We start from the raw sequence: 13,805 nt of genomic DNA, 5'->3' as shown, positions 1-13,805 counted from the left end.
ATACCTCAGGTGAAGAAGCCAGATGTGGAGGTCCAGGGCTAGCGTGGATACATGTGTTCTGCAGTTGTGAGGCTGGTTGGACATACTGGCCATATTCTTTAAAATGACATTGGAGGTGGCTTATGGTAGAGAAATGAACATTAAATTCTCTGGCAACAGCTCTGGTGGACATTCCTGCAGTCAGCTCATCAATTGCATACTGCCTCTAAACTTTGGCATTGGTGGCATTGTGTTGTGTGACAAAACATCACATTTTAGAGTGGCCTTTTATTGTCCCCAGCACAAGGTGCACCTGTGTATTGATCATACTGTTTAATCAGCTTCTTGATATGCCACACCTGTCAGGTGGATGGATTATCTTGGCAAAGAAGAAATGTTCACTAACAGGGATGTAAACAAATGTGTGCACTAAATTGGATAGAAAATAAGATTTTTTTGTGCATATGGACAATTTCGGGATATTTTATTTCAGCTCATGAAACATGAGTCCAACACTTTACATGTTGCGTTTATGTTTTTGTTCAGTATAAGTTAGCTATATCACACAGGAGGCTTTGTCCAGTACAGTACAGTGCCTAATTGCTTAGGTTAGCTTGCTAAATTCTAATGCCAGTTGCAAACGTTAGCTAGCAAATGCTGAACACAAGTTGTTCAATTAATCCTTTACAAGTATGCAATGCTGATCTGTGGATTCTAATAAAATATTTTATTCTGACCTTAGTTTGTCAGTTGAAAATATGGCTAAGTAATAGTGATGTTACATTTGATACTGGAGCCCCGAGGAATGCGTCAAAATCGCTAAACAGTTTACATCGAAGTAGTGTGCCAATGCTTGTATCAGTTTATTTATAGGAAGAATATTTATTTATAGGAAGAACAAGGTTCACTACATAAGGGTGATGTTTTAAGACCTTACAATGGATGGGGGCTTGAATGCAATTGATTTAGAATGTATGAATGGTATGTTGAGACTAAAGTGGTTAGTATTTTGAGGACCTCTTAGGTCCCACTCCCCCCTATCTGAGATATCTACTGTAGCCATCATCCTTCACATACAACACCCGTTCTGCTAGTCACATTCTGTTAAAGGTCCCGAAAGCACACATCCCTGGGTCGATCGTCTTTTCAGTTCGCTGCAGCTAACGACTGGAACGAGCTGCAACAAACACTCAAACTGGACAGTTTTATCTTAATCTCTTCATTCAAAGACTCAATCATGGACACTCTTACTGACAGTTGTGGCTGCTTTGCGTGATGTATTGTTGTCTCTACCTTCTTGCCCTTTGTGCTGTTGACTTTGCCCAATCATGTTTGTACCATGTTTTGTGCTGCTACCATGCTGTGCTGTCATGTGTTTCTGCCTTGCTATGTTGTTGTCTTAGGTCTCTCTTTTTGTGATGTGTCTCTTGTCCTATATTTATAATATTTTTTTTTATTTTAAATCCCAGTCCCACTGGAGGCCTTTTGGTAGTCCGTATACTGGTAGTTAAATAAAAGGTTAAATCAATCAATAAATACACTCTTGTGATATGGATGGCCTGTGTCCCTGCTTCCATCTTTAAAAAGATTGGAATATATTTCTTGCTTAGACTTTAATATGAACAATTTACCTGTGAAACTTTCTGCACTTCACCAATAAGTGTTATTATATAGGAAATCCACATATAAACACAACTTCACTCCACATAACACACCGATATGGAATAATAGGTGTATTCTGTACCGTAACAAGACCATAGTCTTTATTTTTTATTTTATTTAGCTTGGCAAGTCAGTTAGGAACAAATTACTATTTTACAATGACGGCCTACCCCGGCCAAACCCTCCCCTATCCCGGACAACGCTGGGCCAATTGTGTACCCCCCTGTGGGACTCCCGATCATGGCCGGTTATCAAAGTAGGGTCTGTAGTGATGCCTCTAGCACTGAGATGCAGTGCCTTAGACCGCTGCACCAGTCGGGAGCTAAGAGATGTAAGAATGGATGAACAAAAATATCTGGAAAAGACCGAATCTTTTAGATGAAAGTTGTAATATCCTCAGCTATAATGTTTAAGATAAAACATTACTGTCATTATCGCCCCAAGCAATATTGTAGTCATAAATGCTATTCCTTCTAGTCTTGTACTGCTGATGAAAGGGATGTTATTATATTCAGATGAGTCTTTATACATAAATGGCTGTTGTTTGCGGGATAAGAAGTGTAACAATATACATCAGACAAGTTATTTCCAAATAATTCTTCCCAGAACAGTTAAAGGAACTATCTGTCAATTGTTTTTAATGCATCTGTAACCAAGAAAATAAGAACAAAATATTTGTCTTTCTCTATATTACCCAAGGACAAAGAGAACCATTTAAAAATTCTAAATTATATTTATCCGTCAAATACATTTTAAAGATTGAAATTCAATGTAGAGCGTAATGACAACATTTTGTGGGAATGACATTGAAACTACTGAACATATTTTATTTTCCTGTGATCGTATTACCACTTTCTGGGAGGAGTTACATGATTTATTCATTTCAAAGAATATTAATATTGACAATTTCACATACAATGACATCAAATTTTGGGGGACTCATGGCAGGCCGGGCGCCTGCCGGCCGACTTCGGTGGTCAGTTGAACGGTGTTTCCTCCGACACATTGGTGTTTCGCAGGACGCATGACTCGACCTTCGCCTCCCCCGAGCCCGTCCGAGAGTTGCAGTGATGAGACAATATCGTAATCACAAAAATCGGGGGAGGGAAAATGGGGTAAAAATTACAAAAGATATCATACATGTTGTTTCAAGTCACCTTGTCTGAGAGAAATGTACATGGTTATCAAAACATCAAGCCAGGGTATGCCTACACCAAACACATCCATTATTTTACATATTTCTAAAATTCCCTATGGGAAAAATGATTGGAAACATTTAGCAGTTTTATGGGTATTATGACACCTCCACTGTGGGGCTCTATTTGACACAATTGACTAGACATGCTCAATTCTTCAGGAAGCTTTGTTTTCCCATCACAACTAAGTAATAAGTTACCAAGCTATTTTTGGGGGTTGAAAGAATTGAAAAGCATTACAACCTATGAACACAACAGACACAAACAACATTACCAACCATAGGCAGCCAACGCTAAAAGAACAGAAAAAGTAGCCAGCCCCTTCCAAATAATTATTGCTGGTTCCATCTGTGTAAATGCATCCCCTTATCAGCAGGCGCAGAATGCATCCATAAACTGCATTTTATTATATTGCTAATGAACGATTACGCCATTGACTGCAGAATATTGTTAACTGCTATTAAAAATGGTAAGGACTCATTTGCCATTTTTGTCTAGCTAGCTACCATCACAGGTGATCTAGTAAAAACAAAACTGTATGCAATTTGATGCATGCTATATTTAATTGAGTATGGCTTTTTAGATTTTTCAAGAAAATAGTTTATTAATCGATACAGTACATATAATAAGAACAAACAATACAATAATTAGGAATTAACAGGCAGTCGTATACACCATTGAGAGTCAAAGCATGCTTAAGGTTTCTGTGGTGATTTTGTGTTGTGGTCAATAATTATTTACACATAATTGGACAACATCAAGGATATGGGGTAGTCTAAAAACTCTTCATAATTATGCTAAACCACAGTCAGGGTTGGAGTCCCAATTCCTGTCAATTCACATTAAGTCAAGGTAAGCAGTGACAATATTGAGGTCAGATCTCGGTAAGTGATTTTTAACCTTTTCTTACAAATTCATAAATTAAACTAGCCAATGTGAAAACCTGATTCATATTGGCAATAACAGGTAACCTGTGTGCTTAAAACACTGTGGTTAACTGTCACTACAGAACAGACATCTTCATAATACTATGCAGACCCACACAACATGTTGCATACGAAACAAGTTCATATTGAATAGCCCGCTAAGGTGGCCAAAAGTGCACCCACACCAACTCAATTAGTTCTCTTCATGAACATTTGCATACAAAATGACAGGAGGCTGAATAAAAGGTACAGTATGTCACATTTTAGCACGGACTTTGTTGATTTTTGAGGAGTACAATTTAGTAATACCTGAATTAACAATTCATAAACTTATCAGGATTGAAATGTTGTTACTGTTTTAAGTTTGCAACCTCCAAGAACAAAAATCCACAAGTTGGAACGTGCTAGCAATGCCCCATTCCCCTCTCATTGTTTTTGGTCATTAATGCTCAAGTCAGCAGTTGGCTGATTCTCATGAAACAACTTTTAACCATAGCAGTAACAAATTGAGTTATACAACCATGATGCATCTGCAACAATCATTCTTAAGACTAAGATGCTTAGTTTATGGCATAGTGCCTTACATTTTCACCCCAAATGATCATTACCAAAATGCATCCGGATTAAAACGGGGTAATTTTATAAAATGGTACTACTATTACTAGAAAAACCTAACTTATTTGAATAAACACAATATGTTTCTGCAGTTTTAAGATAAATCATACCAATTCTGTACTAGTTGGAAGTTTACATTAAAACTATATTTATTACATAAAAAGAGTGTCTGTGGACATGTTTCTCATTACCGTAACACTTTCAAATGACTGTAAAAACTCCTATATTCATTTTTTATAAAGTTTTATTCACCCATGATGCTTCTAGAGAAGTAGTCCTTCCATGAACACAAAAGTTAATTTAATCTTTATTTAGGTCTTCAGAATGAGGATCTTATTCTCCCCTTTACGACACTTGACGACCTCATTACCAAAATGAGAAAAATGCTAAAATTGGGAAAAACGTAGCGAACCATCACCTTACCAGCATAGAGGCATGAATGGGCTTTAGTGATGTGGTCCATTTGCAAGCAATAGGAGACAGCAGACTGAGCTAAGTGCCTCATTACCGCATCACTTATGTCTTTCGTTAATGAGAATCTTAATTTCGGTAACAATAATAACCTCATTTTAATGTATAGTCGATGGGTGTGCTGTGGTGGTAACTAATTATTTACGAGGACTACAGCTTACACCTATTGTATAGATTTTTGGTAAAACATCAGTTATTCGATCAAATAATTATGGGTGTAAACCCTATTTAATTTACCTAAAGCCACAATCTGGAGTTTGTTTCAACAAAGAGCAGCCTTGCCACTTAAAGGAGGATATCCCCCATTTTGACATGTGAACCTGTTTTACCTCTCTTTTTGGTAAATATCCCACAGATACTTTTTTGGCATATCATGCTATGCCATTTGCCCATAAAATGCCATTCAATTTACAAACCCATCTAAAATACCTTAGAACCACACATATCCACATCCTAATACACCAATATTACCTGTAGAAAGTGTCACCTTTTTATGCTTAAGTCCACTTTCACTTTTAAAAATACATGCACGTAATTACAGTACTTATGCTAAATTAAGGTATTTTAGTCAATTGTATTAAGACCAGTGATTTTCATATTACCCAAATCATTAGGGATTGACAAATGACACATTTTGATGATGAATCTAACAGAGCTCAGTACAGTTTTTAAACTGCAAACTATGCAACACTCATTACCAAAACATGTATTCTCATCGCCGGATCCAACTTATCATTACCGTAATAAACCAATATTTAGGAAATATTACAAAAAGTCAAATGTATACTAGTAATGTTGGCTTAATTTGATAGTGTGCCTTTTGTTCTTTATCCAAATAGGTTTACATTAAAACAAGTAATTATCACCAAAAAAACAAGATTCAGAAAAGGTTGTATGTTGCAGTAATGAAAAATTACAAAACACATGAATAATTTAATTTTAAATATATTTGTTTTCAGTGTTAAACTCGGGCCTTTTCATTAGGTGAGCAATGTTAAAAAAAATATATATAAATTGGTTTTTCTATTACTTTTTGGGGACTTCGAAAACTATTACGGTAATGAAAATGTTTGCATTGGTAGTTGTGGAAATGCATAATATCTGATAAATAAACATAACAATAATTCTTAAATAGATAACTAGAGATCCTATTCTTAGAGGAATTGTGGTGGAAAATGTGTTTATTTCTTGTTAAGTGCCAGCTTCGTGAGAATCACCCAGTTGGTGTCAGCGGCTTAGTAGAAAAATATGTATCGTCGTGGATTACAGTTTCTCCTGGCCCGTAGACAACTGTCAAGTTAAGGAACCATCTTGCTAATGTTGTAATTTTGGTGAACCAAAGCGGGTATATTAAACACAGGTTTAAAAACTGTGGGTGAACTACACCTTTAAAGGCTATTTGTATTTGGAGATATTACACAATGCACCTTAAATGAGTAAGAGTTTAAAATGGCAATACAAAAGAAAACGGCACCATTCATACTAAAGGTGTGGTATTGGTTAACTAGAATAAGACATTTTCACATGTTCAAATTAATAATCTCAATAAACATGTAAAAACAGGGAGTGTTTGTTTCAGCGGGTTATAGGTTACTAGCACACATAGCCCATCTCTTTTGTGAAATAAATAAAAACAATTATCTACATCCAGAAAGACATCCACCTACATCCAGAAGGAATTATTGATGGGTGTTGTGAGATAATTGAGATGCACCAGGTCAAATAGGCCCTCCTGCATGAGAGCAAAAACAAACAAATGTCAAATTAAGAATACTATGAAGGTAGTCTTGATAGCTTATAGCTGTAGGCCAAGAGCTGTGATCGTGAAATAACATTTCTTATAATTGCTGCTCCTTAACCACAGGGAATCAAAGCATATCATTTGACAGCATCTACAAGTCAATATTCTTCCATTCTTTCTAATTATTTAGAAACTTTAGTGAGGTTGCTGTGAAACTTAGTACATTTTTCCATTGATATCCCCAGATAAGAGTGCAGGTTGAGTAGAAAGCTCATTCCAATTTGGTGAATGATTTCTCTGAAAACACTCACCTTTGGTGTGGTTCATCTTCCGGAGCCAATACTTCTGTCCTCAAAAATGGTGATTTCAACCTGGTGAGAGGGTTAGTTAAGGAAACTAGGATCCAGCAGGACATTAAAGAAGGGTACACATGAAAGGTCTGAGTGTGTCCCAAATGGCATCCTATACCCTATATAGCGCACTACTTTTGACCAGACCAGTGCAATTTGGGATGTACCCTGTTTGTGTGAGCCTCCAAGACAGTAATGGATACAACCCTGAGACCTCTCTCTATTGGGTCTGTCAGCAGGAGTCCCAGAGGAGCGTAGATCTTCTCATTCTGCTCCTTGACGAACCTAGCGATTTTCTTCAATACCTAGAGACAAAGAAAGTAAGCCCTTTCACCCATTCATGGCTTGGCCTCATAAAGACTACATCCAATATAGCCACTGGTCCACGTGTCATTCAACATTGGTTAAGTCCCAAATGTCACCCGTTTCCCTAAAAAGTGCAATACTTTTGACCAGGACCCATAGGGTAACATTTGGGACTTAGATTGCTTTTATTTGGAAAATTATACCAACCCTTGTCCTACATATTGTCTAGTTCTGTTTTTTCCTCAGCAGGAAAAAAGCTGAACTAGACAATAAATTTGCGCCAGGTGTGATATCGCTCCTAAATAGCTTGTGCTAATATTCCTATCAAACCCAGTAAGGCTGGGTTTGACTTATGAAAGTTGTACTGTCAATTTGTTTTGTATTTAAACGTGTACATGATACTGCAACAAAATTTCCCCAAAGGGACAATAAAGTCAATAAAGTAAAAGACTTAGGGACCTACTTTCTCATAGTGGGTCTCCATACAGAGGAAGATTGTGTAGGCGGTCATGCAGGCTAAGCAGCCCTCCAGGTAAGACTTGCCACCAATTTTCTCAGCCTCGGCGTAAAGGTTGTTAAGTGTCTGCATAGTCTCCTCAAACTGCTGCTTATCAACCTGAAAAAATAATGCCCACCAACCCCTCAGTAAAAAGGTCTGCATGGCCAAATTCACACCTTTGAAAAGGAAACAGGTAAGTAGCTAGTTGTATCCATACATTGGGCCTAATTCAGGTGCTAATAAGGGTGAACATTGTACACAATCTTAAAGAAACCAATTCATTTCTAAGTACCTCTGTGTGCATGTATGTTAATAAAGTGCTGAGCGATTAACCGGAATTTCAGGTATTTTTCCATTTTTTAAACAACTAATTGACCGGCATCGGTTCAATTATTTGAAATCCATTTGTTTTTCCATTGAGTTCAATGCGCACATCACACAGTTTCTCTAGAGATAAATCAGATCCAGCCTGAACTGTGCGATGTAGTAGGGAAGTTGCTGTTTCCAACAGTAATATTTTATAGTTTAGTGCATAAAATGTGGCCAATAATCCATTGTGCATCTACTTGACTGGTCTGTTTGTTTTAAGCCTGCTACGAAGAGAGAAGGATGTGCAATTGTGAGGTGATAAAGAGTGGAGGTGTCATAATACCCATAAAACCTAGTGGTCAAATATGGAAATGGTTTCCACTCGTTCCCCCCCCCCATTCATTTTCCCCCATAGGGTATTTCTGAAACACTTCAAATAAGGGCTGTGTTTCATGTAGGCGTGATGTTTTGATAACCATGTAAATCTCACAACAAGGTGACATTAATCAATATATTTGTCTCTACTTACTCTCAGATTTGAAAATGCTACTTAGCATCAAAGTAGACATCACACAAAGCTCCTGCATGTCATCTCTAGCCGACACCTTTGCTAACAGATATTGTGTCCATTGAAAACTTGCTAATTTAAAGAAAGTAGCCAATTAATTCATTACAACATTTAGCTAACATTAGATATATATGGATGAACTATCTAGTATTTATAAAATAGTCAGACAGCATAGGCATCAGCTCTATAAAATAAATGTAATATACAAAACTGAAATATTTTATTAAAGTTGTGAATAAATGGTTAATAGGTGATAAGCAGTAATGGGCCATCTATACCATCATGTGACTTATGAATTGTTTTATTCTGTGTCCCAGCATTCAACCCACAATGTATAGTGCATTTAATGTTAAAAAAAAAGAATAATCAAAAACCGTGATTATTTGTATATAATCGAACCGAAACGACCTTTAAAAAAAGCACAAATCGCTCAGCACTGGTGCGTTATCATACCCTGGACTCCAGCTCTGAGGGGAACTTGGTCTGGAACTTGCAGATTTTACCCGAGTTGTAGTCCCTCTGGACATACACTTTGGAGGCGACGGCTGCTTGTTGCTGCAGCTCCTGTAAACTGTGCGTCTGGGTGGGGTAAAGCATGAATTAAGTGAGGAAAGCATGACTTGAAAAAACATCTCATGGGATCACTTGAATCCATCAGAATTCTAGTTATTGGGTTAACGGGAAAAGCTAGTTAGTTAACGTTACATATCTCTGCTTCAGACAGACTAACGTTATGGGCCTTAAGATGTTTTTTGGAAACCGGGCCCTGGACTGGACAGGCAGAGAGCTAACTAACGTACCTAGTTTGCTAGGCTAGTAGACCAAGCACCACAGCACAGGCAGCCACCAAATTGTGATATCTAATTTGGTCAAACACGGCTTATAATATAGTTGTAAATGTCTCAATACACACAGTTAAAACACAAATGTGAAAGCAATTTACCTCCGCCATGGTGGACTGAGTGAGTGTTCCTTCCTCCAACTAGCTCACTACTGCCGCGTTCAAACCAACTGGAATCTCGAGTTAAAACGAGCTCGGAATTCCAACTGCGGAACTAGTGCTTCTTTCTAGTGCCGCGTGCAAAACGACTGGGAACTCGAAAAAATACGAGGTAAAATCATGACGTCAGTTATCTTCTGGTCGGAAAGTCGGAGCTCAAGAAAAAGGCCCGAGTTGGAATTCAGAGTTCGATAACCATTCAAATAAAACAAATATCTTCAGAGTTCTGTTGTTTTGAAAGCTCGGAAGTCTTGAGATTTCTGGGACCGAGTTCCGAACTCCCAGTTGATTTGAACGCGGCATAAACTCCGACCTGAAGAACACGAACGTCATGATTTGATCTGTATTTGTCAAAGTTTCCAGTTGTTTTGAACGCTGCATGACACCACTGTGAAGCGGGCAAGAATAACTACACACTTCCTGGTCACGGATTTTTGGAATCCTTTAGAATTAGAGTCCTTTCCTATAAACTTTCTAAAATAATAACTAGGGCGAAAATGATAAGTAATTTGCATAACTATCGATATGTTTGAAACTACTTAGCATACGCCTGGGGCGGCAGGGTAGCCTAGTGGTTAGAGCGTTGGTCTAGTAACCGGAAAGTCAAACCCCCGAGCTGACAAGGTACAATTCTGTCGTTCTGCCACCAGGCAGTTAACCCACTGTTCCTAGGCCGTCATTGAAAATAAGAATTTGTTCTTAACTGACTTGCCTATTTAAATAAAGGTAAAATAATTACAAAGAGTTATTGAAAATATTTCTGTAAGTTATTTGTTTATTTTTCCAAGCCTAAATGGTCAACCATATTTTTTAATGTGTGTACATTTATTGCACAGTACATAATTGCTTGCACTGTTGTGTTACAGTAAAAGGGTGGTCCTACTCAGGAGAAAAACATATTGATACAACAGTAGCTAAAATGGTGAGTTCTGTCCATAATAAATCCCTACTCTACCTTCTAAACAGCACTATCAACAAGGCATGTCATACAGGTCCTATTTTAGTCACACCTGACTATTGTTCAGTTGTGTAGTCAGGTGCCACCAAGAGGGACATAGGAAAATTGCAATTGGCTCAGAACAGGGCAGCACGGCTGGCCCTTGGATGTATACAGAGAGTATACATGAATATTGTGCAGGCCAATCTCTCCTGGCTCAAAGTGGAGGAGAGATTAACTTCATCAATACTTGTATTTATGAGAGATATTGACATGTTGAATGCACCGAGCTGTCTGTTAGAACTACTGGCACACAGCTTGGACACCCATGCATACCCCACAAGACATGCCACCAGAGGTCTCTTCACAGTCCCCAAGTCCAGAACAGACTATGAAAGGCACACGGTATTACATAGAGCCATGACTACATGGAACTCTATTCCACATCAAGTAACTGATGCAAGCAGTAACATTTTATTTAGAAAACAGTAAATAATACACATTCTGGAACAAATCCAAATCAAATCCAACTTTGTCACATGCGCCGAATACAACAAGTGTAGACCTTACCGTGAAATGCTTACTTACAAGCCCTTAACCAACAGTGCAGTTCAAGAAGAGTTAAGAAAATATTTACCAAATAGACTAAAGTAAAAAAAAATAAGAATAAAAAGTAACACAATAAGAATAACAAGGCTATATACAGGGGGTACCGGTACCGAGTCAGTGTGTGGGGGTACAGGTTAGTTGAAGGAAATTTGTACATGTAGGTAGGGGTGAAGTGACTATGCATAGATAATAAACAGCGAGTAGCAGCAGTGTACAAAAGGGAGGGGGGGGGGTTCAATGTAACAGCATGGACTGTAAAGCAACACAAACATAGGCACAGACATTTGCATACACACACACGATAACATACGCACTATACACACATGGTGTGTTTACGGACATATTCAATCTCTCCCTATCCCTGTCTGCTGTGCCCACATGCTTCAAGATGGCCACCATTGTTCCTGTACCCAAGAATGCAAAGTTAACTGAACTAAATGACTATCGCCCAGTAGCACTCACTTCCGTCATCATGAAGTGCTTTGAGAGGCTAGTTAAGGATCATATCACCTCTACCTTACCTGTCACCCTAGACCCACTTCAATTTGCTTACCGCCCCAATAGGTCCACAGACAATGCAATCACCATCACACTGCACACTGCCCTATCCCATCTGAACAAGAGGAATACCTATGTAAGAATGCTGTTCATTGACTATAGCTCAGCATTCAATACCATAGTACCCTCCAAACTCATCATTAAGCTTGAGGGCCTGGGTCTCAACCCCGCCCTGTGCAATTGGGTCCTGGACTTCCTGACAGGCCGCCCCCAGGTGGTGAAGGTAGAAAACAACATCTCCACTTCGCTGATCCTCAACACTGGGGCCCCACAAGGGTGTGTGCTCAGCCCCCTCCTGTACTCCCTGTTCACCCATGACTGCTTGGCCATGCACCTCCAACTCAATCATCAAGTTTACAGACGATACAACAGTAGTAGGCTTGATTACCAACAATGACGAGACAGCCTACAGGGAGGAGGTGAGCGCTCTTGGAGTGTGATGTCAGGAAAATAACCTCTCATTCATTGTACACACGGCAACTGCAGCGCCCACAACCCCAGGGCTCTCCAGAGGATGGTGCGGTCTGCACAACGCATCACCAGGGGCAAACTACCTGCCCTCCAGGACATCTACAGTACCCGATGTCACAGGAAGGCTAAACTGGTAATCAAGGACAACAACCATCTAAGCCACTGCCTGTTCACCTCGCTATCATCCAGAAGGCGAGGTCAGTACAGGTTCATCAAAGCTGGTACCGAAAGACTGAAAAACAGCTTCTATCTCAAGGCCATCAGACTGTTAAACAGCCATCACTAGCACAGAGAGGCTGCTGCCTACATACAGGCTTGAAATCATTGGCTACTTTAATAAATGGAACACTAGTTAGTTTAATAATGCCACTTTAAAAATGTTTACATATCTTGCATTACTCATCTCATATGTACAGTGTGGGAAAAAAGTATTTAGTCAGCCACCAATTGTGCAAGTTCTCCCACTTAAAAATATGAGAGAGGCCTGTAATTTTCATCATAGGTGCACTTCAACTATGACAGACAAAATTACTTACAGAAAACGTTTGACCTCTGTCATTGCCAACAAAGGGTATATAACAAAGTATTGAGATACAATTTTGTTATTGACCAAATACTTATTTTCCACCATAATTTGCAAATAAATTCATAAAAAATCCTACAATGTGATTTTCTGGAATATCTTTTCTAATTTTGTCTGTTATAGTTGAAGTGTACCTGTGATGAAAATTACAGGCCTCTCTCATCTTTTTAAGTTGGAGAACTTGCACAATTGGTGGCTGACTAAATACTTTTTTGCCCCATTGTATATACTGTATTCTATACTATTGCATCTTAGCCTATGTGCTCTGACATTGCTCATCCATATATTTATATATTCTTATTCCATTCCTTTATTTAGATTTGTGTGTATTAGGTATTTGTCGTGGAATTGTTAAATGAACTAGAAGCACAAGCACTTCGCTACACTCGCAATAACATCTGCTATCCATGTGTATGTGACCAATACATTTGATTTGATTTTTACACATGGATTTTGTGTTGTAGATATGTGGTAGTGGAGTAGGGGCCTGAGGGCATACACTTAGTGTGTTGTGAAATCTGTTGTGAATGTATTGTAATGTTTTTAAAATTGTATAACTGCCTTTAATTTTCTGGACCCCAGGAAGAGTAGCTGCTGACTTGGCAGCAGGTAATGGCGATCCATAATAAATTCAAATACTTATATAGTTTCCAAATCCAGAGTTTACACCCAGAGGAGCTTCGCTGCGTCGCGGCCCTCAGAGTGTGGCCAATCAGCTTAAATGCAGTACGATTTTTGCTATTGTGCGTTCCCCAGGTAGTGAGCGGAATGGCTTCTCTTGAGAGGGCAAGAACGAGATGTATATTAGAGGAATTGCAATATTATCATAAGGAGACATATACTTGGAATAAAGATGAGGAATGTAGAGAAAGAGATGTAGAAGAGGTCAAAGAGAGAAAGGGAGGTAGAGGGTGATCTTGAATCAGCTAAAAATTGCTGAAAAAAGGGAGGTGGTTTGTTGAAGAAGAATGGTAGAAAGTACAGTGCCTTCGGAAAGTATTCAGACCCCTTGACGTTTTCCACAT

General features: G+C 38.6%; 1 protein-coding gene across 2 annotated transcripts; it reads right to left on the bottom strand.

Moving 5' to 3' along the window:
- Positions 1–3,413: 3,413 nt before the first annotated feature.
- LOC135539804 (golgin subfamily A member 7-like) lies at positions 3,414–9,702 on the bottom strand. 2 transcript variants are annotated; one of them, XM_064965937.1, is made up of 6 exons: positions 9,566–9,702; positions 9,076–9,201; positions 7,710–7,862; positions 7,108–7,245; positions 6,902–6,961; positions 3,414–6,581 (listed from the first exon to the last, which is right to left on the bottom strand). In XM_064965937.1, the coding sequence occupies exons 1-5, from the start codon at positions 9,572–9,574 to the stop codon at positions 6,914–6,916; spliced, it is 474 nt and encodes a 157-aa protein (XP_064822009.1). In that variant the 5' UTR covers positions 9,575–9,702; the 3' UTR covers positions 3,414–6,581; positions 6,902–6,913. The 2 variants fall into 2 exon arrangements, with proteins under 2 accessions (XP_064822009.1, XP_064822010.1); XM_064965938.1 differs by having other exon boundaries at positions 7,144–7,245; positions 9,566–9,689.
- Positions 9,703–13,805: the final 4,103 nt, after the last annotated feature.

The sequence above is a fragment of the Oncorhynchus masou genome, chromosome 5 (genome assembly GCF_036934945.1).
Source record: "Oncorhynchus masou masou isolate Uvic2021 chromosome 5, UVic_Omas_1.1, whole genome shotgun sequence".
Classification (NCBI taxonomy): Eukaryota; Metazoa; Chordata; class Actinopteri; order Salmoniformes; family Salmonidae; genus Oncorhynchus; species Oncorhynchus masou.
Note: the sequence above shows the minus strand (reverse complement) of the source record. Positions and strands in the feature narration are given on the sequence as shown.

Coding starts and splice junctions, on each gene's coding strand:
- LOC135539804 (XM_064965937.1), bottom strand. Junction 7,246..7,709: donor TGGAGACCCACTATGAGAAA/GTAGGTCCCTAA, acceptor CTTTGTCTCTAG/GTATTGAAGAAAATCGCTAG. Junction 6,962..7,107: donor TGGAGGCTCACACAAACAGG/GTACATCCCAAA, acceptor CCCTCTCACCAG/GTTGAAATCACCATTTTTGA.